The sequence below is a fragment of the Simochromis diagramma genome, unplaced genomic scaffold (genome assembly GCF_900408965.1).
Source record: "Simochromis diagramma unplaced genomic scaffold, fSimDia1.1 OVJJ01000205.1, whole genome shotgun sequence".
NCBI classification, from domain to species: domain Eukaryota; kingdom Metazoa; phylum Chordata; class Actinopteri; order Cichliformes; family Cichlidae; genus Simochromis; species Simochromis diagramma.
Genome location: NW_024386782.1, coordinates 8,038,796 through 8,065,840, shown reverse-complemented (window position 1 = coordinate 8,065,840; position 27,045 = coordinate 8,038,796). Strand labels below are relative to the sequence as shown.

At 40.2% G+C, this 27,045-nt stretch overlaps 1 protein-coding gene across 14 annotated transcripts; it reads left to right on the top strand.

Moving 5' to 3' along the window:
- The first annotated feature begins 285 nt into the window (after positions 1-285).
- dtna (dystrobrevin, alpha) lies at positions 286-27,045 on the top strand. Of its 14 annotated transcripts, XM_040020429.1 has the most exons (24): positions 1,759-2,188; positions 4,513-4,580; positions 6,560-6,640; positions 6,729-6,942; positions 7,244-7,329; positions 7,808-7,962; positions 8,068-8,173; positions 8,595-8,761; positions 8,979-9,103; positions 10,545-10,553; positions 10,899-10,982; positions 11,200-11,268; positions 13,449-13,544; positions 14,449-14,530; positions 16,450-16,544; positions 18,309-18,422; positions 18,618-18,714; positions 19,791-19,814; positions 20,725-20,884; positions 20,983-21,072; positions 21,179-21,275; positions 23,438-23,555; positions 23,683-23,721; positions 25,827-27,045. In XM_040020429.1, exons 1-23 carry the CDS (start codon positions 2,172-2,174, stop codon positions 23,698-23,700), a joined length of 2,172 nt encoding a protein of 723 aa, XP_039876363.1. In that variant the 5' UTR covers positions 1,759-2,171; the 3' UTR covers positions 23,701-23,721; positions 25,827-27,045. The 14 variants fall into 14 exon arrangements, with proteins under 14 accessions (XP_039876372.1, XP_039876381.1, XP_039876363.1 ...); XM_040020438.1 differs by lacking the exons at positions 1,759-2,188; positions 23,683-23,721 and adding an exon at positions 286-599; XM_040020447.1 differs by lacking the exons at positions 1,759-2,188; positions 23,683-23,721 and adding an exon at positions 627-1,510.

Below are 27,045 nucleotides of genomic sequence, written 5' to 3'. Positions count from 1 at the left end.
AATGATGAAAAGAGGGCATGTTACAAAAACAGATTAAAAATAATAGTCAAAGGTGTTCTACCTATAGATATATTATTGCACTTCGGTCACCATTAACGCAACTATTTGTCCACTCTTGGTTTTATTAGCTTTGCACTTGTTTCATCTGCATGACGTCATCTTCTTTAAGCCACATGATGCCGCAACTTGCAAACGACTTAATGTATGCGTGTATATAACACCACGTTAATATGCACCATAAGCTGCTCTTTTTTGTTTTTAGCATCTTTTTAAAATATTTTGTTGTATCAAACTTTAACATTTTTGCTGCCACGCTGACGCAAGTGAAGAGATTCCGCATTACGTCATCGCGGAGGCCACATATTGGAGGCAGAAGCTGCCTTGTTCCGATCAGCCAGTGTGCGCTGCCTGAAAAACATTTTCTTCCACAACACAAGCTTTTTTTCGGAGGTGCCGGAGAGCGGCTCGAGCACGGCCGCTTACGTGCAGCGATGCACCAGCCTACACCAAAGAAACCGTGATCGCGCCCCGGGACACGACGACGGATTCGCGGATGGAAAAACAGTGATGTTGCATGGCATGCCTCGAAATAAATTCTGGTAAGTGTTGTGCAAAGTGCTGCTGCTGCAGTCGCGGGAGGAGGGAGGCTGACTGGTAACTAGAGGAGCGAGCTTAACCCACTTTGCCCCACCGGGTGAAATTAGTTTGGCAAGTTTTTGGTGATTTAAAACGGGAGATGTGCAGGTAGTGAAACGCGGATAATGGGAAGGAAGGGGTGGGGGTAGATGTTCCTACAATAGTGAGACCTTTTGTCTCATGTCCACACAGGTGTTTCGAGTATGACAGGTGATGCATGAGGGTTGAGCGTGTACCACAGGGTGCCTGTTGCCACCCCCACCCCCCAATGTTCTGCTACCTTTTGTAGGATTTTAGTAATGCTGCCCTAACCTCCACAGGGCAACATCACTGAGTCCATACCCAGAGGTGCATTTCTCCTCTGTGCAAATTTGTGTTTCCATGTTGGCTTTCACATTGCATAGTTAGACAGGCAACCATGCAAACTTATTCCACTTGTTTGTTTTCTTGTGACATTACAGAATTCAAGCTTCTTAATTCATGCAAAGAACTCACTGAGACATTTGCTACCCATAAATCAGTGTCTGCACTCTTTTAACGTCGGGGTAGCAAAGTTCTTCCCCTTTTTGCAGCTGAAACCATGGTGATCATCAGCAGGTGACAGAGAGCCCTACCGGCAGACATCACCAGCTGGTACCAGGCATGAGGAGAACATGTCTCACTACCTTTACTACACCAGAGCAGAACAGCTGATTACCTTTAGTCAGCAGTGCAGCTTTTCCCTCTTGTTTTATTTTTTTAATTCCTGTCTGGAGATGGGATTTGGATGCCAATGTAGTTCAGTCTCGTGATATAAAAATAACTCTGGCCAATCAGTGGTAACAGCTGCGATGTACTGTCCCGAGCCAGCGGCACAGATTGGACTGTAACTCTAGTAAGTGCTTGTGTTTGGAATTGTTGCTTGTCAGCCTGGTCCAAGTACACGGAGGACATAAATTAACAGCACTCTCCTCAGGTTTTTTTTTTTTTCTTTTCTTAATCGAGCTGCTGCAGAAATGGAATCAAAAATGTAAATAACTTACTAATAAGGCTTGTTTTGGTCTGATATTTGTCCAGCAGAAATGCTGTGCAGCGTAAAAAAGGAAGGGGGTGGGGGATAGAGAGTGGCAGGGCTAAACGCGGCCAAGAGTCTTGCAGGAATGAGTCACGCTAACTCTGGACTGTTAGTGGTAAAAGATGATTTGCTCTTTTAAGGGCAGTTATTTTCTAATACTTCCAGTGTGGCAGTGCCACAGAGAGTGAGTAATGTTTGCCAGGGCCAGATGTCGGGCACCATGTTTTGTGGGGGTCTGCAACTAGAGAGCCGGCAAAGCTGTAGAAGAATGTTGCACCTTCTCATTTGTAGTTAAAGATAGTGACAGCACATGCTGTATTCGGACTCACAGTTTCTAGTTTCAGATGTGTTCGGATAGGCCCGCCCGCACGGGCCCGTTTTGTTTGAAAGGAGTTTGTGTCATGGACTGTTGTTTTAGGAGAAAGGTCGACCTGGCTTTGTAATAACTCTGCTCAGGAAAGGAGGGGAAAGGGATACGAACATGGTGCTTTATGAAAGGTAAGGTTGATCATGTCATTCCCTTCCCCTGCACTGGTTTAATATCAGCTCTGGCAATAGATTGTATCAATCTCAGTTATTTCCAAGGATGAAAACAGACCGCAGAAGGTCACGTAGCTGGCACTCTGGATGTGTTTGAATGAGATGTGGCAAAGGGTATCAGTTTTAATCTAGACAATGCTGTATATTTGTACACTTTTATATTTGCTTAGTCTGGAAGTGATAAATGGGATTGAATATCCATTGCTTTCATGATGACATTGGTCTGCTGGCAGTGGCCTGACATTAAATTGCATCTAAAAGCGCTGTGGTTGTATTCATCATTCTCTTTAAACTGATGAGATTTATTATTTGTGATATTAGAGGGCAGCATTGAAATTCCTCTGTGGCCGTTTTGATCTGTGCTCTATTGTGAAGTAATTTACTGAAATACTGCACTTTATCCTATAATTCCAAGTTAACTTATTAGCTTAATCTCTCCCCTCTTGAAGTGGATTTCAAACATTCCTAGTGCTCCATAACTGACTGCCTGCACTGGCAAGAATCAGAGGAAGGCAAGCAGGAGGTGGGGGGGCCAGAAAACTGTGGTGTTGTCTGCTTTTTAACACTAGGTGAATTCTAATTTCTGCACCACGCATATCTGCAGCATAATATTTTGGTCTACCAATTACTGTCAGAGTAATTTGAAAAAGCATGCCTGAATGACTGTCTCACAGAAAAAGCGTCTTCAAGCCACTCGCCCAAGAAGTGTCACTGTGCGCTCAAGTATCAGCCCGCCGACCGTTATCTCATAAAAGATATTTACTGGTGTAAAACTTTTCTCTACAAACTTTGCTCGTCTGCAGTGGGAGGTGTTATATGTGCGTGTGTGTGTGTGTATGAGTGTGTGTTTTAACGAGTGAAGCGGCTAGGATCTTTGCTGCCATAGCAACAAAACCACATGACTAGGTGTATTAGATTGCCTCGGACAGTGTGCAGCGAGGCATGGTGTGAGCATTCTCTCTCTGCAGCTCTGCCCCTTTCAAACTCCTCTCCTTGTCCAACTTAAAAATATTTTGATAACCACCGCACTGCGCTGCATTCAGGTTGCAGTTTACAAAATATGAATACTCTCAAATTTGGAGCATAGCATGATGTTATCACGGCCGGATTGTCCTGCAGTGGGATGATGGGGCACAATAAGCCGTGGGCCCCTTTTGGCTCCCTTTGATGTTTTGTTTTGTTTTTTAAGAAGTTTACACACCGACAGCTCTTGTGAGTTTTGCATGGCATCATTTTTATCTGTTAATTTCTCTTTATGTAGGGAAATTAAAGAGCAGTGACCTTTTACTAGACTTTCCAAACACAAAAAATGAGGGAACTGTGATAAATACATTAAACACCGTGTTGACCTGTGTTGCTGTTGGCATATCTGAAGTGAATAACTGGCTAACCACGTTAAAACTTCACCAGACTAAATATTAATAATATTAATGTCCTGTACCAAATTTGGATGTCATCAACAGGTTGATGAGCTCCTGTCAGTTGCTGTCTGTCCTTAATATACCAAAATAAAGTAGCCGTCTTAATGCTGTTATTATCTCTGGTAAATTGGAAGCAATGCTTAGCAGTTTTATGGTGAAGTGCACGAGAAATCTTCTGCTGTCGTAGTAAGCTAGCAAACTCAAGAATTATAACATGTGCTTAACCTTGAGAAAGCGCCAAAACCTTCATGTCACGGGTGAAAGTTTAATTTTGTTCCATCTCTGTCATCCTTCCTGCAATCTAAAGCAGACTTTTTTTGGATATTTTAAGTTGAAAGAGGTGGGAGTTTTGCTACTGACCTTGGTGCGTATGCATTTCTGGGAGGAGAATATTAAAACTGGGTGTGCAAACATTTATTAATATTTGGGACATGCAGTTTTCTGCTAATTGCATCGATATTTAATGCTGAAAAAAGTGCAAGAAATAAGACATGCTTGTTATCAAAATTAATGATATCAAGCGATTCCTTGCAAAGAATTGTGCTCATGTGCTCATTTTTAGTAAATCTGTCCCCTTGTTTGGGAAAAAGTCAGGGGAAAGACTTAGCCAACTTTTAGCTGAATTATTAGGATATCCACAACTGATTAAACTTTAGATAACCAGAACAGAGAAGCTGTGTTTGTATCAAGGTTAGGAGTCATTGCTTTAAAAGTCAAGAGTTTAATCCACTGCCATTATCGCTGAGTCATAACGATGTGTGTCTAATGTTGATGTTAAGCTTAAGGAAGAGCACCCTGAGGTTGCGACTGCTAATGCTGAGGCACTCTGGTTCTGACGTTGTTTTCTCTCCTCTTGATCAGAATGATTGAAGACTGCGGGCAGAGCGTTGACACCATGGCAGATAGAAGGCAACTGTTGGTGGAGATGAGTAAGTGCTCAGGGCCGCAGCTCACTGTGATCTTTGCTTGACTGTTTAACTCAATGACCGTAAAACTGGCAATTTCTTTCTCTCTCTCTCCCTGTCTCTCTGTAAGTTTCATGTACAGCAAATATCATAAAGATCAAGTGTCAACCACATTGATTTTTATACACACAGGCCTGCAATATGACCTCATGCTGTCTGTTCACACAGTGTGAAGGTGCTAATTTGAATTTATTGAAATACAGCTCATTAATATAACACTGTTTCATATAAAATATTTTCACAAAAAACATTTATTGTTCAAGTTTTTGATTGGTTCCATCCTTTCATCCGGTAAGTATTCCCATTCATCGTGTTTAGAGCTGCTTTGTGGACATTGGATGAATGGTGGGGTTTATCTTGTCCTTAAAAGTGAAAATATCCACATTCGCAGCTCAAACCAGTTTAGAGTTGCAGTTTAAACCCAGAACTTTCTCACTGTGAGACACACCGGACATAGTAAAAAATAATCTGGCTCTTAGGTCTTGAAACTAGGTAAATGCAACTTGAGATAAACTACAAAACATGATATATTACACTGTGTCATTATTTATTTAGCAAAAAAAAAAGCCAAAATGCAGAAGCAGAAAACCTAAATACATCTTTACTGCTTTCATAGGAATTAAGAGGGTTGTAGAATTAAGTAGGAGCCAGGTGCTGCTAATCAAATGCATTTGATTAATTGATCATCAGCAAATGTGAGCAGCTCTATTAATCATAAGTTTTGGCAGTTTGTTGCGCTGGAGCATTCAGGTGTGTGTTACACAATGGCAAGGAGGGAAGACATCAGCGATGATGATATACAAGCAAATGTTGGTGCCCATCATTCGGGGAAGGGTTATAAGGCTTTTTCCAACCAGCTTTCAAATCATCTTTCCACATTTTGAAATATTATTCAGAAGTGGAAAATATTCAAGACAGTGGACATCCTAACAAATTCACCCCCAAGGTAAGACTGCAATGATCAGAGAATGCAAAGAACCCAAGGGCTACATCTCAACTCTGCAGGCCTCAGTTAGCATGTTAAATGCAATTAGAAAAAGCCAAGACCAAAGTGGCAATGTGTGGCCAGAATGCACAGAATCATATTTGGTAGAAACCAAACACAGCATGTCAGCACAAACACCTCATACCTGCTGTCAGGTACGGTGTTGGAGGGGTGATGATTTGGGCTTGTTTTACACCCACAGGACCGGGACACCTTGTAGTCATTGAGTCGACCATGAAATCCTCTGTATAAAGAATCAAATGTAAGGCATCTGTCTTTGCCCAGACATCAAAATCTCTTCATAGCGATGTGAGAGACTGATAAAGCCATGCAGAAAATGACTGCTTCATGTTGTTGCTGCTAGAGGTGGTTCATTTATACTAAAAAGTAAGCTTTTAAGGACTAGATCAATTTTATGATAGCCTGATTGACAGAGAGTACTTTCTTTTTAGTCATATCTTGTTTTCTCAATGGCATATTTAAATATATAATATTTAACAGTTTGTATTCCATTTTCAGTATTAGCTCTCAAGTGACCAACCTGTTTTAACAACTGAAATGACTGAACAAGCTTTCCTGTTCTTTTTCCCCCCCGTTATAAATTGTACAGGAATACTTTTTTTTAATGGCTCCATTTGTGTCTATCATGCATGTACTCTTTCTTTTATTGATAAAATGTTCAAAGGTAATTATGGTGTTCAGTCATTTTCATGTAAAAAGGAGTTACCCCGACTCATCTCTATAGCTTGAGCTGTTTTCATAGTCATTTTAGGCACTAAGTATCTAAGCTACGGTTCACTGCAGAACTTTAAAATGCAGTGATAAGAAGTGGGAAATTACAATAAAGCCTAAAACTTTAATTTGGTAAAAAAAAATAAAAATAAAATAAAAATCACTATCACTTGTATCAGTGGCACATATTTGGTCATTTGAGGACTAAAGAGTGATGTTCCTACAGGGGCTCAGGATTTGGATTCTATACGACTGTCGACGTACAGAACAGCCTGCAAACTCAGATTTGTGCAGAAGAAATGCAACTGTGCGTATGAATTTTTATATATTTATTTTTTGAGATGTTGCACGTGGCCGAGCCAAAAAGGCTTACGTTGACGTCTTCCCGTTTTCAGTGCATTTGGTCGACATTTGGAACGTCATCGAGGCTTTCCGGGAGAACGGCCTCAACGCCATGGACCTCAACGCTGAGCTTTCCGTGGCTCGTCTAGAAGTTGTGCTGTCCACTATCTTCTACCAGCTGAACAAGCGCATGCCCACCACGCATCAGATAAACGTGGAACAGTCCATCAGCCTGCTGCTCAACTTCCTGCTGGCAGCCTATGACCCGTGAGTAAACGCATCACGTGACGAGCCGGCTGCTGGTTGTGTACTTTCACCTCGGAGGTTTTGACGTGAGTTGATGCGGTGTGAAATGTGACCGTGAAAATCCAGACTCTTTTCCCCTTCTAATGTCACAACACGCGGATGTAGAGCGGATAAGTTTGTAGGCTGACTCATGCACATGCTTTTTACAAACACAGCTGATTTCATGCGATTATAGCAGGAACACTACGCAGCCTACATCTTCACAGCTCCTTTTAAAAGAATACATGAGCTTAATGTTTTCGTTTTTTCTTTTGTCTTTTAGGGAGGGCCACGGCAAGACATCTATCTTTGTTGTGAAAATGGCCCTCGCAACCATCTGTGGTGGGAAAATTCTGGATAAATTAAGATGTAAGAAACACAACAAATCTTTATCTTACTTTTAATCGTGAAAAATGAAATTATAATTGCCTATGTTGCCAGTAATAAATCAGCGAATTCTTCCTATTCTAAGTAATGTAAAATTATTAGGACCTGTTTTTTTTTTTCTGTGTCTGCTCTGGTTTTAAAACAAGTAGCAGCAGCACTAGCACTGCCCTGGCTCTTCATGGCCGGGAGCAGTCATTATTCATTACTGTATGTGAAGGATAGGGTTTATTACACAATGTACAAATCTCTGGGGGCAGCAGCTTGTAAAAAAAAAAAAGGGGGGGGGGGTAAAAAGGAGGGTTGGTGTATAGTTAGAATGGATCTGTATAACTGCTGCACTTTGATTTGTTTTCACAAATAAGTGGGATAATTGTATTGTGTAATGCTATAATTAGCCGACTGTGGTGGCAGCCAACAATTAGTTTGATTAATTTGTGTAATGCCTCTGCGTTGTTTCCAGATATTTTTTCACTCATATCAGATTCTGCTGGAATAATGGTGCACTCGCAATTTGACCAGTTTCTGAGGGAGGCTCTTAAATTGCCCATGGCGGTTTTCGAGGGACCCTCGTTTGGTTACACCGAGCAAGCTGCGAGAACGTGCTTTGCGCAGCAGGTGAGGGTTTGACGCCTGCAGCATTTTGATGTCAGTAAGTGTGTGATTGCTTTAGCATTGACGGTGTGGGTGAATCTCACTCTTCTCTGCGCTGCACGTCAATAGAAAAAGGTCTCCCTCAACACATTCCTCGATACGTTGATGTCAGACCCGCCCCCTCAGTGTCTGGTGTGGCTGCCGCTCATGCACCGCCTCGCCAACGTGGAGAATGGTAAGGCGCGCTGAAGAATATTTAGCAGGAGCGCAAGCGGGGAAGTTCGGCTTTGCATCATGGTCTTTCAGTCACCGCCATCACAGACACACCTCCAGTAAAGATGACCCACTGGGACCTTACACCCTGTGTATGAGTGTGTATATCTGTGATGCACTCATCACAAGCAGAAGAAACACTAATATATGTGCACATATAGAGCTCGATGCTGTGCTGCTTTGTGTTTATTTGCTCAAAATGGGGGGGGGGGGAGATATCCCAGCACATCTGTCCTTAAATTAATGAAAATTTATTATCAGCTCTCTGCAATGTGCAAAATATCTGGGTTTACAGTCACATCTGGTGTGTGTGTGCGCGCTTATGCATCTGCCTTCGTGTGTGTGTGTGTGTCTGTGTCTGGCTCCTCCTCTCCTCCCTGCAGTGTTTCACCCGGTCGAGTGCTCCTACTGCCATACTGAGAGTATGATGGGCTTCCGCTACCGCTGCCAGCAATGTCATAATTACCAGCTCTGTCAGGACTGCTTCTGGAGGGGGCATGCCAGCGGTTCCCATAGCAACCAGCACCAAATGAAGGAGTATACATCATGGGTAAGGAAGGGAGGAAAGGGGGGAGGAGGCTAGGGGAGGTGTGTCTGCACCGGACCAGTCATTGTGGCTATTTTTGTTCTGCTTCGCTACAACATGAGGAATCTGAAGATTCAGTCCAGGTGACAGTGTTACCGTGGTGATGTACCGTGTGCTTTGAAAAAGAAATGAGCATCCTCGCATCCTCACAACCGTCACCTTGCTTCTGTGTATCACCCAGAAATCCCCCGCTAAGAAGTTATCCCACGCCCTCAGTAAGTCATTGAGCTGTGCATCCAGCAGAGAGCCTCTTCACCCCTTGTTTCCTGAAATGCCAGATAAACCTCTCAACCTAGCTCATATTGTGTAAGTTCATCTGCTCTCGCTCCCTTTTTTTTCCTTTATAACACTGAAACTGAGGATTTGTGCATTCAGTGCATTCAGTGCCAGTTTGAAACCTTGAAATGTTTTAAATTGATCCCTCAGCTGGTAATGATCCTGTAGCTGCTTCCTTGGTCTGAAGTGATTCCAGTCAATCTCTTAGGTCAACTGATCAATCAGGCTTAATTACAGCCTTGGGATTGTTTGTAATCTGCAGCGCTGCTGCTACTTTTTCCTTGATGTTTAATGTCGTCGTATAAATAATGAAACAAATATCAGGCATGAAAGCATAGACTTTTAAGCACTTTGCTGCTGCCTATTAGAGCCCATCTTACAGACATAAAGTCACTTCTGGTGCTGAGAGCTAAACAACACACTGATTATTCCATTTTTATGATTCCTGCAATTAAAGTTAATTGTTATGTTAATTGTCCCAGTTTTATAGCCTGCAAATGACCCAAAATTTTCAGAATGATGCTGCCAACATATTTACAGAAAATCAGATGGGTAATAGATTTCAATGCTAGTTTAAGAGGTAAAGATAACATGAGATCCGAAAGTTTGGTTATTAATATATTTTAGAATTGAAAAAATAAATTCTTCCTGTCCCTTCCTTTCACAGTAAAAGCCTTCAACATATACAGTGTGACTGCCATAAGGCGTTTAAGAAACAGATTCTAGGATTAAAATATAATTTGATCTTTGATTTTGCTCAATATTAAATGGAAGATCATGTTTTTCTTTAGAAAAGAAAGTTTTTTAATAGTTTTACTTATGAATATCTGATATAGCAAACTAGGTAAATAGAAAATTGCTTTTAACTTGTCAGACAAACTGTAATTTGGTAATAAATGTCAACCACAAAAAGTTCATTACCGTCGTTTTAATGGTGCACATAAGTCACATCATGTCTAAAGAGACAATAATTAATAACAGAGTATAGTTTTAATTCAGGCTCAGTAAAAGAAGAAAGAAAAGTAAAATATTTTTGATTTTACAACACTAATAATGACGTTAACATAAGGTGTGAGGGTTTTTGTTTGTTTGTTTGTTTGTTTGTTTTTTTAATTTGTAGAGGTGACAGGAAGTGTGCAAATTTTCATGCATGCATGAAACAAAATGGGTGGATGCAATTTCATGAGGCTAACCTGTAATCTAATCTACAAACCAGCAGGTTTATATGTACACTGTACGTTGGCATCGCTACTTTCAGTTATTTAAAAACTCACTTTTTCTTCACTTTCTTCACTGCACTGAATTATGCTATAAACTCAGTAGATTTGGGGCAATGTCTTCTGTGGATGCCCAATTTAGTGTTCATTCTTATTTTTTTTTCATTGTTTTTGATGTATTATAGTCTCTTTCTGTGCTGCTGTAATGTAATCAAGTATTTATCCCTTTCTTTGTTCTTTACATTCCTCAATAGAGATACGTGGTGAGTTTGCTTTGATTAATATGAATCATACGTGATTGTTACTGTAGATTGAATCCTTTGTATTGTGCTAATCGTGTACAGTCAGACTCATCCACTCACATTCCCCACTTGTGACGTGTCCCAAACACTGTTTTGTTTGTTAATTCCCAGATTCATTCATTCATTCATTCTTGCATGTTCTCCTACATGATATCATACTGTATAAACCACTCAAGTGGAAATTCAGAGATTATGCAGTTGAGCAAAATCCTCAAGACTGAAAGAATGAAAGACTAACTGGTGTTTTCTGTCTCTTTAGCTTTTCTGTCAGATCAAATTAAAATCTAACACGTGTTTACTGTCCAGGCCACCAAGACCAGTGAACATCACCAATGACTACTCATTCTCCCACTCCATGCCTACATCAGGGAACCCTTACTCCACCAAAAAGTGAGTACATCCCAGCTGACAACGGGTGCCCTGGATTTCACAACAGATCTTTTCAATCTGTCGTGCTCCCTAAAGACCCTGTGCCCCGTGAACTCCATGACCCACGCTGTCTTTATTTTCCTGAAGTCTTTGTGATGGTTTGGGTGCATGTGTGAAGATTTGTGCATCACCATTTAATGTGTTTTCTCGAGCTGAATGTAAATGGCTTGCCTTACAGCAAGAATAATGTTGTTGGGCAGAGAAAGCCCCTGACTGGGGCTGCTCCACATCTGCTGAAAGGGAGAGGGTAAGTGGCATAGGTGTGCATATGAGAATGCCTTTGTAGCGCGAATGCATGCGCAAACTAATATAGATAATAATCATACGCATTAACTAGAGTGCTTATCATCCTGAGGAAACTATTAGCAAGCCGGGTTTCTTATATGAAGGCTGTACACTGTTATTCTCTAGGGGCTGTTTCAAAGACGCTAGATGAAGCATGCATCATGAAGATCATTGGCGCTTCGTTTAGAGTGCCTATTATAATCTCTTCATTCACACAGATATGGGAAACACTAACTGCCATTTTCTTTGAATGTTACCATCAGTCAGCTCATATGCTATGCTATAAATTCCCAGGTTCATTGTTTACGGTGTATGTGAGTAGGTATATTCGTTTTAGACAAAGTGGGATTAAGGCGCTTCCCCGGTCGGTAATAATGTTGTTTTAGGAGATGTAGTTTAGTTGATTTTTCTAGTGAGAGGAATTTGTGCACTTCTGTACCTGCACTTGAGAGACGAAAGCATTCCTCTTGGGCACACTGCCCGCTTTCATAACTGACACTGAAGTCGCCGTTGAACAGGCTGATAATCCCATATGCTACAGGGCCTGTTTAGAAGTTTGGTAGCTGACTACAACTAAAGACAGCAAGGATTATTGTTAATAAATGTATGACTTTACAGGTTTAGAAGCATGGACAGTATACGGTGAAATGTCATAATAAATAATTCACTAGCAGGGGCCACATCCTGGGAGAAGAACAGATCTAAGGCTGCGGTTGAGGACTGGCAGCGTCGGGCAGACCCCCATGTGTTAATGAGAGGTGTGAGAAATGAGAAAGGGGGGGGGGAGGCGGGGGGGGGCACAACAATGAGAACAATGTACCTGTAGTTCAGGGAGGTGTGTTGTTATGGCATGTTAAAGAGCAAGGAGGGTAGTGTATGAGGTGTCTCATTTCTGATCTCCAAAAAAGGTGGTGGTGTTGTTGTTGTTGCAGTACCATGCATGGCCACTGGGAACAATTGCCATCAAGGGTTGTGCTAATAAATTCTTAATATATCCATGCATATATCTGCAACTTCACTCGGAGCGTTGTTTTATCTCATGGTTTTCTTTCTTTTAATACTTCACTAATTAACTATAAATTGCCCAATAAAGGCAATTTACAAAATAAAAGGATTTTATTTTTAACAATAAATGAATGGTGTTTCATTTAGATCACGTCAGCTGTCTTAAACATTAACAGCTGATTTCCATCACATACGTCCGAGCTAGGTCGGGTCAGTATGCTGTACTGGCTAGTGAACATCCATGATAATTATGTGGTAGCCTTTGGGTTTGGGGTTGTGTTTTTTGTTTTTTGTTTTTTGGTTTTTTTGGGTTTTGTTTTTTTGGGGGGTTTTTTGGGTTTTTTTTATTTTATTTTTTATTTTTTCATTTCAAGGGTGTCTGGGCTCTCTTTTAGCGATGGGGTGAAAGGCTCAATCATTCAGGAGGGACTCACAGTAGAGTCCATGTTACTCCACATTGAAAGGAGCCGGCTGTGGAGGTTTGGGCATATAAATAAGATGCCTTCTGGGTGCCTCCTAGGTGGGACGTGTCCTTAGAGGGGGAGGCTCCAGGATAGACCCACGTGAGAGTTTACATCTCTCTGCTGGTTTGGGATGAGCTGAAGGACAGGGCTGGGCATTCCTGCTTACGATGCTGCCCTTGTAATCACTGCTTTCTTCTGACATTGTAACTTACATGTACTTGTAAATGCTAATAAAAGAAGCTGCTATTGAAAATATTGTTTAAACCGCATGGTCGCTACATTAGAGATGTTTACAATCCTGGTGGGTGGCCTCTATAAAGGGGCCATGCACACCTGACTTAACGTGAATGTTTAAGCAATAAATAGACTTTTGATAGTTTTAGTAATAGATGACTAAGTACCTGTAGAGTATTTATCTAATTGTTTTTTTTGTTTTTTGCTTGGCATGCCCTCAGTCTGCTCTTAGCCTTCATCGGCAGTGTCTCTCCCAAACATAATATGGCCTTGTTTCGCTCTGGTCACCCATGAATGGCTGCTTTTCAGCTGTTCTCCTCCTCTTTTCTTTTGTCGTGTCCTCTCCCTGCCTCCCTCACTCTTTCCCGTCCCCACTCAACCCCGTTGTCACCTGTGTAACGTAATGTCTTGTGTTTTGTGAAACCCTGCACTGTTCCAGGTTGAACTACAACCTCGATGTTGCCGATAGACTTGCTGACGAACATGTACTCATTGGCCTCTATGTGAACCTACTCCAAAACAACCCCAAAACATGGTTAGTGGGTGTGCCGCTGTGTTTGCCAAACACTAGTGGAAACTATGTGCTCCGCTGAACTGCCGCCTTTCCCCCTAACCTAGTCAGAGTGTGTTACAGTCCTAACGATGCATGCTGTCAGACTGTTTTAGAGGCTGGTTGCTTTGACCTTTGACCCTTTCTGCATTCTCCGGCAGTGTTTCTGACTGATTTGTATCCAAAGTGGGTAACAGGGTCTATTTCTTCAAACATTATGACTCTATAACTCCATGTAGTGTACATGTGTTATCTTTGAGTGAAATTTATCAAGTTAAAAGTGGCAGCTTTTTAATTTTGTGTAACTTCCAATACAGATTAGTTTAGTTAACTGGTATCAAATTGTTTATTAGTCTTTTGTTTGTTTGATCCTGTAAATCCTGTGACTTTTAATCATTTTAATTTACTACAGGTGATTTGACATATTTTCTATTATTGTTGTGTGGCCTATGATAAAATGCCTATATGTGTGTTTTATTGGTGAATGACTTCCAGATAACGTGTTGTGTTATTGTAGCAGCTTTTGACCCTACTGTATGCATGTGTGTGCATAAATGTGTAAATACAGGGCTGTATGGTTTCTTTGCTTTTTGTTGTTGTTTTTACTGTATTTGTAATTAGATAAGCTTTCAAATACAAAGCGATCGATTGCTTTGTATCTCCACTTTTTTACTTAACCCCTCTTAATTTATTGTTTTGCGTTTCACGCGAATAGCTTAGTGTTACTTCCTGTCGAAGCTTTCATACCGAATCTGACTCAGAAAAGTAAAAGTTATTTACTTTTTTTTTTTTTTTTTATTTCGAGTGCTCATGTTGCGTCCACATACACGTTTTATTTTTAATTGTGCTGTGTATTTTTTTCTCCCGTCTCTGTTTTCCTCTTGATCAGTTTGCTGGAGAGCAGTAACCATCAAGATGACGAGCACAGTCTCATTGCTCGCTATGCTGCTAGACTGGCTGCTGATGCTGCGGTGAGATAAAAGATATTCATTTCACACAAACATCTTTCATCACTGTCCAGTTTTAAAAAAAAAAAAAAAACCCAACAAAAAAAAACTCGAGTTGACATTTACTGCTACTCTACGTTAGAGGGTTTCATTCGTTTTTTGTTTTTTTACAGTCAAGAAGGTGATCATTCTCTGTTATCATTCTTAACCAATACAGGAGGGAAGTATTACTACTAGAAATTTATACTCTGGATAGTTCATGTTACATGAACTATAACAGCTGATTTCTAACCCTTAGACAGTGTAAAGGTGGAATTCAGTGAGTGAATCTAATTAGCATCATTGGCTCAAACTCAAATTGTTTGTTGCCCTGGTACACTGACCATGAACGCCACAGCTGCTCCTCAATAGTCCAACACAGATCATTACTCTAAACTTTGCCACAGCAGAGTACTCACTTTAGCACTAAACTCTGCATAAATTTCTACTAGAAATTACTACTATTTCTACTAGAAATTTATACTCCGTACATTTTCCGAAAAGGCTCTTTACTTTAGGAATTTGAATTTTAAGAGAGTTATGTATCATTTAGCGCTATAGTCATGGGTTAAAGTTAGTCAGAATGATCCAGAACAGGTTTTTGGTTCTGTGCTTTGAACAGATATTGGATCTATCCAAGATGGACTGCTGGAACATTGAAGTATGCTAATTTTGTGTTATGCAGAGTTTAGTGCTAAAGTGAGTACTCTGCTGTGGCAAAGTTTAGAGTAATGAACTGTGTTGGACTATTGTGGAGCAGCTGTGGCGTTCATGGTCAGTGTACCAGGGCAACAAACAATTTGAGTTTGAGCCAATGATGCTAATTAGATTCACTCACTGAATTCCACCTTTACACTGTCTAAGGGTTAGAAATCAACTGTGATAGTTCATGTAACATCTGCTTATATCTAGTTAACTTCAGCTGGCTAAATCCACAAAGAGCAGCAGCACAGGTCAGGTGTTCGCAGCATGCACACAAAATCTACTGGAGCTCACAGTAGAAATTATTGTGACTAATTTCTAAGTGATTCTCTTCTCTACACGCCACCACTACAACTGATCTGTTCCCACAGCAGCCAAATCCCACCGTAACCCCTGACTGGGCTCATTTTCCTGTTTAGATGTGGAGGCAGAGTGACCCATCCACAGCGTGGGCAACAGACGTTCAAGCTGAAAACTTTTATTAGAATTAGAAGTTAGGTTGAGATAGTTTGATTTCTCATGTGCTAATACTATTTTATCATTGTATTAACATGACAAGTATCAGTTAGTTTTGCACCAGTTATTATTGTATTTTCTGATTAGCTTTTGTTTTTATTTAATTTTGACATTTTAGTTTTTAAATTCAGTTTTGTTGTGGGAAAATATTTTATTTAATTTAGACTTTAGACTTTTTAAATATTATTGTATGTAAGTCATTAGCAAGAGTTGGGAAGATCAGTACAGCTATTACAATGGAAATGATTTTATTTGACTTAACAACAATGGTTTTTAACATCTGGTTTTGGTTTTTTCAACTATAATAACCTTTTTTTTGCACACACATAGTTGATCGAAATGTCCTCCAAAGAGCCACTTACTATACTATGACTACATTTCACACCCTGTACTTTTTCACTATACTTGAGTAAATTGGTCAAATCAGTATTTCAGCTTTTACTAGAGTATTTTTAAACACTTTTTTTTTTTTTTTTTTTTAAATCTGTATTTCTGCTAAAGAGACGTTAGCCACCTGCGCTAACCAGAGCCGTGTGCCTGCTCATGCTCTTATCGGAGGTCTTGATGGATGGCTGGTGACTTAACTGCTTTGTTCCCTCCTGTGAGATATGTGATAAGCTGGTGGATGACATCACCTAGAGGTGAAGCCAGTTCACGTGATGTCTCTCGCTTGGTTTCACCAACAGGCTCAACAGCAGAGGGTCCCCACAGACCTCCCCTGCTCTCTCGATGCCAACAAACAGCAGAGACAGCTCATTGCCGAGCTTGAGAGCAAAAACAGGTTAGGCATGGCTGCGTCGGAGAAACTGCTCGCCTCCTTTCTTTTGAAATTTACCTTTCAGAATGAAGGCATCTCTGAACAGACCTCAAAAAGCATTCACTACTCCAGGCTGCCATTAAATACTAACTTAAACACTGCAACTGAAAGTCATTATTTAAGGAAATAAAACCTATTTCATTTCAGTTATATTATTCTTGAATAATTCTTTGAAGTGGTTTAAAATTGCTAATAAAAAGACATAAAATATGATTCTACAAAGACTATTAAGAAATGTAAAAGAAGTAGCTGTGAAAAAAAATTAATGTTTAATAAAATTAGGGAAATTTATATTAAGGTGGAGGCAAAGGTGAGTAGAAAATGTGAACCAGAAGGCTGTAATCATTAATTTTAGCTTGACCTTGGATCATATGACCTCAGAATTATTCTCCTTTTTCCCTGAGCTGATGTGTCTGCACCAAAGACATTTGGACTTATCAGCTTAAAAAAAATATTAATGACTCTATTTATCTTCCTCCTATGGAAGCTTGTTTGAAGTTAGGGATTTAAAATTTATTTCAACCTGTGTAGTAATATTATATTTTTATTGTATTTATATGATTAGGATCAGTTAGTTGAGTAAAAAGTAACAAAACTAGGAAGCTGTAATCAGTATTTTTGATCTATGACTTCTTTCCTTGTTTCCACCACTGAAAAAAAAAATTACATTTTGCCATCCATAAGTCAAAATTTCAGGGTTATTATCTCAAAATTTCAACTTTTTTTCTCAAAACTTTGAGAAAATAACTCAAAAATGAAGAAAGAACTTAAAATGTTGATTTCTTAAGTCAATATTTTGAGATAATTACCTGAACATCCTAATGGAAAACAGTTTTTTACATTGGTGGAAACAAGCTTCTGTATTCCTCAGTGTTAGGGTCCTGCAGGACTGAGTTGATATGATAATGTGACACCTGTGCTCTTCCTAATCTGACAAGTCACAAATCCTCCCTTGTTCTACCTTTACCACTTTCATACTGCGGTTTGTTTGTTTGTTGGGTTTTTTTTTGGGGGGGGGGGGGTGTTTTTTTTTTTTTTGTTGCAGCAGAGAGCAGTTTGTTTAATTTAAATTTAAAAAACCAAAACGCTAAAAACATAGTGCAAGTCACTGATACTCGACTTATGGCCCACTATAGGAAATCAACCAGCCTGTCAATCACTTCCTAATCAACAACAACTTCACTCAAGGATTTCCAGCTGTGTTTAATGTTGTATAAATTCTTTCAAATGTAATCAAAGCTTTTGCAGTTCTACTGAATGCAGGTCAATCCTAGTGTCAATCTCTGAAAGTTAATGTCATTAATATAAACAAAAATGATTTCAAATGAATTGTGAGCTTTAAACTATTTATTCATTTTGCCTAATAAATATTTGTGTACTATTAACCAGATACTGGCCTGTGGACACTACAATGGTGTATCAGTGTACCAGTATTCAAAAGGTAGAGGGGTTTCGTATTGGAGCATTTAGCTGCTGAAGAGCCAGGTGTTTCCTACAGGAGTTGAAACCAAACAGCTGAGAGAAGGCGATAGTTGAACTGATATAGTCAGAAAATTATATTCTTCTGTGTCTGCTGGATGCTATAAATAACTGAGCTGATGAGCAGCTTGTTTCTGCTGCCTCATAGTGGTCAGAAATACCAGTTACTGCAGGTTTAGATCATCTTGTTGACTTCCTGTCAGAAACACGGTTTGACGTGGCACTTGCACATGTTTGTACTCATCGCAGAGAAATCCTCCAGGAAATCCAGCGACTGCGCCTTCAGCATGAGGAAGCTTCCCAGCCGCCACCAGATAGGGGCCAGCAAAACCCCACCCTGCTCGCTGAGCTACGACTCCTCAGGTAGCTCCGCCTGCGTCGCGTTACCAAATGCAAATGAGTTATGACAGACAGCTTTGCTTAGGGTGCTAAAGAACATGTGTAATGAATATTATGTTTTTCAGTCTGCAGATGTTCATTATGTTTTGGGGGGGTTGTTTGAGCCACTGACGTGACATTGTGGCTTCATTATGCTGTACAACTTGTTTCTTCTGTTAGGCAACGCAAAGATGAGCTTGAACAAAGAATGTCTACTCTGCAGGAGAGTCGCAGGGAACTCATGGTGCAGCTGGAGCAACTAATGATGCTTCTCAAGGTACTACAGATGTGCCTTTCATCTCTGAGCGCAGTGCAGTCAGATAGTGAACAGTTTAGTTTTATTCCTTCTGATCACTGAAGGAGCAGACGCTATTTTTCCTTTTTCCAGAGTTTCTTGGACTGAATCATATCCGTCGCAGACTGTTTACATAGAAAACATGGACATGTGGGCTATAGTGAGCTTATATATACATAATAATAATTATTATTATTGTTATTGTTATTATTACTATTTTACAGCAGGTGGTGACCAATATGCTCCGATAAGGGATTTTTCCTTGTATTACTATTTGTCTTAGCTGTGAGGACTCATCATAGCTCGGGAATGTCAAACTGGCTCTTTCCCACAGTGTGTCTTTTATTCTGTCTCCCTCCCTTCACCCACAACCAGTCATGGCAGATGGCCTACCTTCCCTGAGCCTGGTTCTGCAGAAGGTTTCTTCCTGTTAAATGGGAGTTTTTCCTTCCCCCAGTTGCCAGTTTTTAGCTCAAAGGGAGTTGTTTGATTGTTGGGGTTTTCTCTTTATTACTCTAGGGTCCTACAATATAAAGCACCTTAGATGACTGTTTTTGTGATTTTGGTGCTTTATAAATAAAAGTGAATTCAACTGCTGTAAAAGAGAACAGTGATAAAGGGGGGTCTTTATCACTAGGAAAAGCTGTAAAACTTGTGAAAATACAGTTTAAAATCCAAAACTTATGCCCTCCTTCATATTTTCCAATGCCATTCAGTGGTGCCGGATTGCAGACTTACATGGGATCTTAATTCAGAGGACGCTTTAGAAGACATGTCTGCCACCCTCTACTATGGGGGGGTGAGTTTGATCTATAGTCGACATAATGCAAGTTTCTCAAAGCCTGCACAGCCTGCCTGCAATACTGCCTTAAGTGGGGAAGATATTAATCTAATTAGCCCAATAGGATCAATGTTAATCCACTAAACTTGCACGAGGAAGCCGCGTGCTGACCAGGTCTTTGCGGAAGTGCGATTCGATTTTACAGACGTGGCTGCTGTTTCATGAGCCGTCAGACATTCTTTCTTTTTTCTTTTTTTTTCTTTTTTTTTTTTTTTAGCAGGAGGAGGAGCGGAATCAAGCTGTAAGTGTGAAAGAGAGGAAAAAGAGGCCAGGATGCATGTTTGAAATGAAACCTTTGGTGTGGGTGTGTGGCATCTGCAAGAAATAAATACATACAATACCAGTGAGATGTCCCTTTTAGAAAAGTGTGTTTTTTGTTGTAAATGCATTGTGTGTGTATATCTTTAGAACAACATGTCTTATACTCACAATAATGTGACCACAGTATCAGATGCAGACACTATACTGCCAAAAGTATTTTCTCATCTGCCTTCACAGGCATATGAACTTAAGTGACATCCCATTCTTAATGCATAGGGTTTAATATGATGTCAGCCTACCCTTTGCAGCTATAATAGCTTGAACTCTTCTTTGAAGACCTTCCGATGCCATTTAGGAGTGTTTATGGGAAATTTTGACTATTTTTGAGGTCGGACATTATTGTTGGATGAGAAGGCCCAGCTCACGGTCTCCACTCAGATTCATCCCAAAGGTGTTCTGTCAGGTTGTCAGGAATTCACTGAACTCCTGGGAGCGACCCATTCTTTCTTAAATGTTTGTTGAAGCAGTCCGCATGCCTAGGTGCTTGATTTTATATATCTTTGGTCATGGAAGTGATTGGAACACCTGAAGTCAATGATTTGGATGGGTGAGAGAATACTTCTGGCAATATAATGTGTCATTGGTCACCATATATGAAACCTAATTGTTTACTAATGGACATTTTCCATTTCTTTACATGCCAAATGATGTTCTGGATTATTTGAAACTTTGATAAATATTAATTCAGCATCTTGTGGTTTGTTCTCTGCAAATACTTGAAGTGGTTTTTAAGAATGTGATTCTGTTTGTAGTAGCATGTTGCCTTATACTGCATGGGAGTCGTTCAGGCTTTCTTCTTACAAGAAAAACTAAATGTTTACATCCTTTAGACTCAGGGTCCTGGCTCGCCGCGCTCTTCACCCAGCCACACCATCAACCGGCCAATTCCCACACCAATCCACTCGGATTCTGCCGGCACGACCCCGACTCACACACCTCAGGACTCACTCATGGGCGTGGGCGGGGACGTTCAGGAGGCCTTCGCTCAGGGTAACACAGCGACACCACAGCGGTCTGAGTCCTTGTTATTGGAAGCTGCACAGGATCCCACTTTAAACTGTTTTTGTTTGTTTGTTTGACCCCAAAAGGTCCAAGGAGAAATCTGAGAAACGACCTGCTCATTGCTGCTGACTCCATCACTAATACAATGTCATCACTGGTTAAGGAGCTCAATTCAGGTAAAGATGAATGGAGGGAAAACAGTAGTCACATTCAGACTTATTATACGTGAACTGTTTTTATTATCTTTTTTTTTTTCTTTTTTTTTTTTTTTTAAATAAACAGAGGGTGGAAGTGAAACGGAGAGCACTGTGGATTCAGATTTTGGACGTGAACTACTGGCCACAAACTCCTCAGATCCTTTCTACGCTTACAAACCAAGGTACCTTTAAGATACTGCAAAAGCAGCGATATTATTAATAAAAGTACACACAAAGTCTTTTTTTGTCAAGCCATACCATGAAGATATGAGAAAGAGATGTTGACGCTAGGTTAATAAGAGAGGTGATGAGCACTGAGCAGGAGTCATGCTGAGCACCGCAGATGTGAGGTTTGTTTTAAGAGTGTCGATGGAGAAGTATCGAGAAGATCAGAAGAAGCTTCACTGCGTTTTTGTGGATCTAGAGAACACATATGATAGGGTGGTGAGAGAGGAACTGTGGTACTGCATGAGGAATTCACGAGTGAAAGTATGTAAAGGTGGTGCAGGACATGCAGGGCAGTGAGACAGAGGCGGGATGTGCACCTGGAGTGACAGATGGGTTCAGGTGAGGGTGGGACTACATCAGGAATCGGCTCTGAGCGCCTTCCTGTTTGTCATGGTGATGGATTCGCTGACAGATGAGGTCAGACATGAGTCTCTGTGCGTTATGATGTTACAGACAACATTGTGATCTGTAGCGAGAGTATGGAGCAGGTGGAGAAGAGTCTGAAGAGGTGGAGGGTTAAAGTCTGGTTAATTTTAGGCCCGTACAAACAGTTTGAAATTTTAGCTCAGTTCAAAAGATAAACGATAAAGATTTTTTTCAATCTTCTTTCTTACATTGGTTTATTTCTGAACATTTTGGGGGGCTTCTAGCCCTTCAGATTAAAGTATCTAAGAATTTTAAAGAACTCACACAGAGGTGTCTTCTGGCTTCCGCCGCCTCTGGGCTGCGACCGTGTGCATCGGGGCACAGTGGACGGTTTATCACGTCCGGGTTTTTTTTTTTTTTTTTTTTTTTTTTTGTGCCGTGGTCACAAACCTGTCACAAGCCGACTTAACCCACTCATGCAAAGAGTAGAGTTTGATCACACAATAGCAAAGGCTGCTTATAAATACACCGTGTATTGCTTTGAACTTTTCTGTTTTGTCATGTTAAATTACTACTTTGGACATTATTTACATTTATAATATGTACCCATGCAAAAGCAGTATATACATGTGAGGGACTTAAACTTTGGCGGATTATCCCACCGAAAACAGATTTTCTTCTGTCTGTTTGGGGGGGGGAAAGTCATTGCTCAAGTTGTTCCTGACAGCTTTGATTGAACAGCGATAAGTGACTGCCTCTTCAGGCATCTTTACGTTATCCTAATCCTAAACAGTCCTTTGCAAAAAGAGCCTTTCACCTCAGCAGGCGCCAACAGGAAACGTCAGATAGCCTTAGCTGTGGGAAAATGATGATTGAAATCCACAACAAGCTCCCTTATCCCCCACAGGAGACGTCAGAGGGTGCAGCTAATATGTGTCTGAGCCTACTCTGGTAGCGCCGACACATCATCCAATGTCAAAGCTGCAGTTCTCCTGTGAGCTTCAGCTAGCAGCGTCACGTGACCTCCCCCCCCCCCCCCCCCCGCACAGGAGGCAGAACTGAAGCACTCACACAGCTGTTGCTGACAGTTTATGCTTTGCTGACCTGCTGAGTGCGCCTTTCTCCCATAAACTGTTTATGCTTTCCTCACGTTAATGGATAGTTGACATTTAACCCACAGCTACAACCTACACTATTATGACATGATTTAATCTGATCATATATTAAACTTTCAAACCCTTTCATACTATACTACTGTATGTTTTTGAAATCCCATTACTGCAGTTTTCATAATAATGATGCATGGATTGGGGAAAAAAAGCTGAAGACCAAGTGATAGCACTGGCTCCAGGGCTCTGGGCGTGCACACCCTTTGCATCGCTCAGCTGTCTGTGGGACTGAGAACAGTTAGGGCAATGAGATTGTTTTACTTACTGAGAGGAAGTCCATGCACCTTCTTCTTATTTGTGATCATCTTGAACAGTATTATGCTTGAGTACAGGTTATAAAAATGTGGAATTTTGTTATGAATGCTGCTGATTTTTCTCTTTGATTTGGCTAAAATGTCAGTGGAGTGGGTGCAAATTCAAGAACTTTAGTTGTATTTCATAAAGCGTTCAGGCAGTTCACCGTTTTGAGTACACCAAGCACTTTATACGTAGGTCATATCTTAGACTTTTATAGAGAACTATTCAGTTGCATCCATCCCCTTTTTTTCCCAGTTTTAAACTGCTTTGTTTTTTCATGACAGGCCTGCGAGCGCTGCCGATGAGGAGTGCTTTGAGAAGGATCTGGAGCGGCAGCTGGAGGATGAGCTCCAGTTGGATGAACTGAAAAAGCACAGGCAGGAAACGGACAAAACGTGCATGGTGAGTTATAGCTTTCCAAGACTGAAATAGCAGGAGAAGGTGGCATATTGTGTGTTCTGAATTATTAAATTGCCCCTTGTCAGTACCTGCTCTGACCTGCTGTGCTGGTTTTAATTATGTGGCGCAGGTGACTCTGCAGCAGTGACCACGTAGGTCCGGGTGACTGGTAAGTTATTTCTACCTGTCAGCTGTAGATCCTTTTTTTTTTTTTTTTTTTTTTTTTGGATCTCTAGTTTCTAGTGCACATCATCATACCAATGTAAGGGTGCACAAGGCTCTGTGATAGGCTAACCAAAGATGTTATGGGTACAATAAATTAAAATTCACAATAAAATATGCAACAAAAGGGAAAAAAATACACTGAAGCCACCGCAAAAGGAAATTTACAGTGTCGTTGGTGATCAACAACAATTAACCCGGGTTAATTCTGGTCAATTGCGAAAACAGTAACCATAATTTATAACAATGATATTGCCTATAAAAATATGAGAAGTCTAAGTGAGACTAGGGTAACTGATGGGCTTAGGGCAGCAGTGGACAGGTAATTTCCCCCAGGGGCCACATGAGAAACTGAGACTGTTGTGCAGGTTCACCCCAATAGGCCGAAGTCAGTTCTGTTCAATATTAATGCTGTCTCTGTATTGTTGGTGTGGCCCTCCACAACAGTCTCAGTTTCCCATGTGGCCTCTGGGGGAAATTAACTGCCTCTCTTTGAGACCTTTGATTTTATCCTCACCCAATCAAGAGTAACAGTTTGAATACCTGACACTCTCAGGGTTGAATTACTTCCATGATGTTCTTCAGTGCAGTGCTTGGCCAAAGGATAATTCAACAACTGTCAGGTGATGTCCTTAAGGGCTTACCATTGCCCCTAGAGGCAAAAGAAAATGATGCAAGTACTTGCTGCACAGCTGTGGTGTCTGAGGCTTGCTCTGTTGATATCTTTGTATCTCTAAGCCCTAAAAAAGGCACAAGCCAGTATACACTGGTAAAAAAATTTTTATCTGAAAATATCTACCAGTAAAATAAAGACATTTTATTACTTTTCCAAGCTGACCTTAAGTGCCTGGACTTGGATGTTTTATGATATCTTTTAGTTACAATCTTACCATTTTACTTTTTCTGTTGTTTTTTTCCCCCTTGTTTCCTTTTTAATTTATTATCGTCCAAGAACTGGACAGCTAGACTAACTGGACGTGAGTTTCAGCATTTAAGAAATAAGTTTGATCTACAGAAAAGTGAAGGCAAAATTTAAAAAGGTGTTTCTGTCAATCCTGAAATCCATGAAGCAGGTTGTCCAGGAGTTTTTTGGGGTTTTTTGGCAATCGCAGAGCAGAGAATCATGCTGAGCTTGTGAATAACATGCGGTAGCATGCTCAATTTCAACAATTTCCTCAAACTCTTCTGAGCACGCTGACTTTGTTGTATTTTAAGCTAAACTGGCAAAAATGTGCATCTCTGGTTTTGTCTCCCAGTTTTCAGAATAAATGCTTTAAAACAATTTTGGTGGGAAATAGTTAAAATCGATATGAAGTGTCAAAACCTCAGTAATTTTTATCTCAAAAATAAGAACTGCGTTTTCCTGTTTAGCCAAGTTGGATTTAGATGGACATCTAATTGTTTGAAGAACCATTTCAGCTTCATAGCAAGCTGTTAAATAAGCATTATTATTATTATTATTATTATTTAAGTTATAATGGATTGCATTTATATAGCGCTTTTCAAGACCCTCAAAGCACTTTACAATTCCACTATTCATTCAATCTCACATTCACACACTGTGAGAGTCTCAAATGTAGACTTGGGGCCCAAACCTCTCTCCATCTATGTAAAGTTCTTAAAGCAGCAGATTACGATGATACTCCAGTAAAATTTAAATAAATGCACCTTAGTTTGAAAACTGTGTGCATGATTTAGGGAGCAAAACTTTGTCCCTTCAATAAAGAGCTGGTCTGAAGTTCTTTTTTCTTTCTACTTTTCTACAGATGTTGCTATATATTCTTTTCACCAGTCATGTAGTGAAGAGCAGATGTTGTATCAGGCTTATTTTAAGACGTTTAAGTTGATCTCTACATGAAATGTATGAATCGTTTGCCCACATGGCAGACGGATGAAGCACAAACGAGCTACAGTACTGATGTTACTATGGGAGTACAGTCATCCTTCCATCAATCCAATTTGTTTACCGCTTATCCAGCACACTTGTCAGAGCTGGGATTTGTCTGAATAACGCACTCACACGCCTTCTAACGTTGTCCTTATTCTTCACAGGCGAGCAATATGAAAAGCAAAAACAGCTGAAGACACTGGACGAGACGACGTTTGGCCGACAGTATAGAGCACTGCGGACATGAAGAATTTAAGTTATGCTAAATCCAACCATAAAATACATTTATGTAAAGATATATATTTTTAACCAAGCACATATTTAAGGTAATTCTGTGAGCTTATGTAAAGAGATTAATTCCTGAGCTGTCTCTTATACCACAGGTGCCATAAGGAAGAAAACAGAAAAAGGAAAGAACACAATTTTGGGAAATTATTTCTTAATTTTTATCGGGGTTTTTTTTTTTTGTTTTTTTTCTATATATCAGTTGTTTAGCAAATGTACAACTGCACTGTTAGCACAGGGTGGACACCGTGATTCTTTGAAGTCAAATTGTTGTCATCTTCTTTATAATTTGTGATAATGAGCCTGGGATTACGTTGGAGCTGATGATGATGATGTAAATGATCAAAGCTGAAATCTTTTGTAAACGTGTTGCCCTGGCCAGGTTACCATGAACAAATGTTAGTATATTTCTTACAGCTGCTGTTGAGTTGCTTTGGCATTTTTTTTTTTTCTTTTTTTGAGCTGGCCAATCGGATGCGTTTGTTTTATTTGATACATTAGTGTTAATAATAACTCACACTGCCTTAGCTGATTGGATGACCTCTCAATGGAGTTTGCTCAACCTGTCAGTGCAGCATGTAGCTTTCAACAAAACCTGCAGCGATGCTGGAAGTCTTCACTGGAGATGATAATACTGATACTAGTAGGGTTTGTTTGTCTGCAGAGGGAACTGGTCTGCAATCATGTATGCTGTCTATTAAATGTCAATTAAATATAAGATATAGATGACTGGTTCTGATGTCTGGAATGTTTGTTTAAAGTGGAAGAAGAGATGACACAAATGGATCCAAATCACTCAAACTTAAAGATTTACAACCATGAGGGCATCGAAGAAACTGCATTTACTATCAGTGGTTTATGAATTAAGGTTAAATCATAGATAATCTGCCATTGTTCCCTTTGCTAGTCACTCAAATCTTTGTGACTTGCACACAAACACACATACACACACACACTCGATGTATTTTCTGAGTGTGCACCAAACTTTACCCAGTCACTTTAGGAAAAGTGGCAAGCCAATCTAAAATCATAAATGTGTGAAATATCTAGTTTGATTTTTGAGCAAGTTCATAGCAGTGATTTTGCATGGTGGTGGTG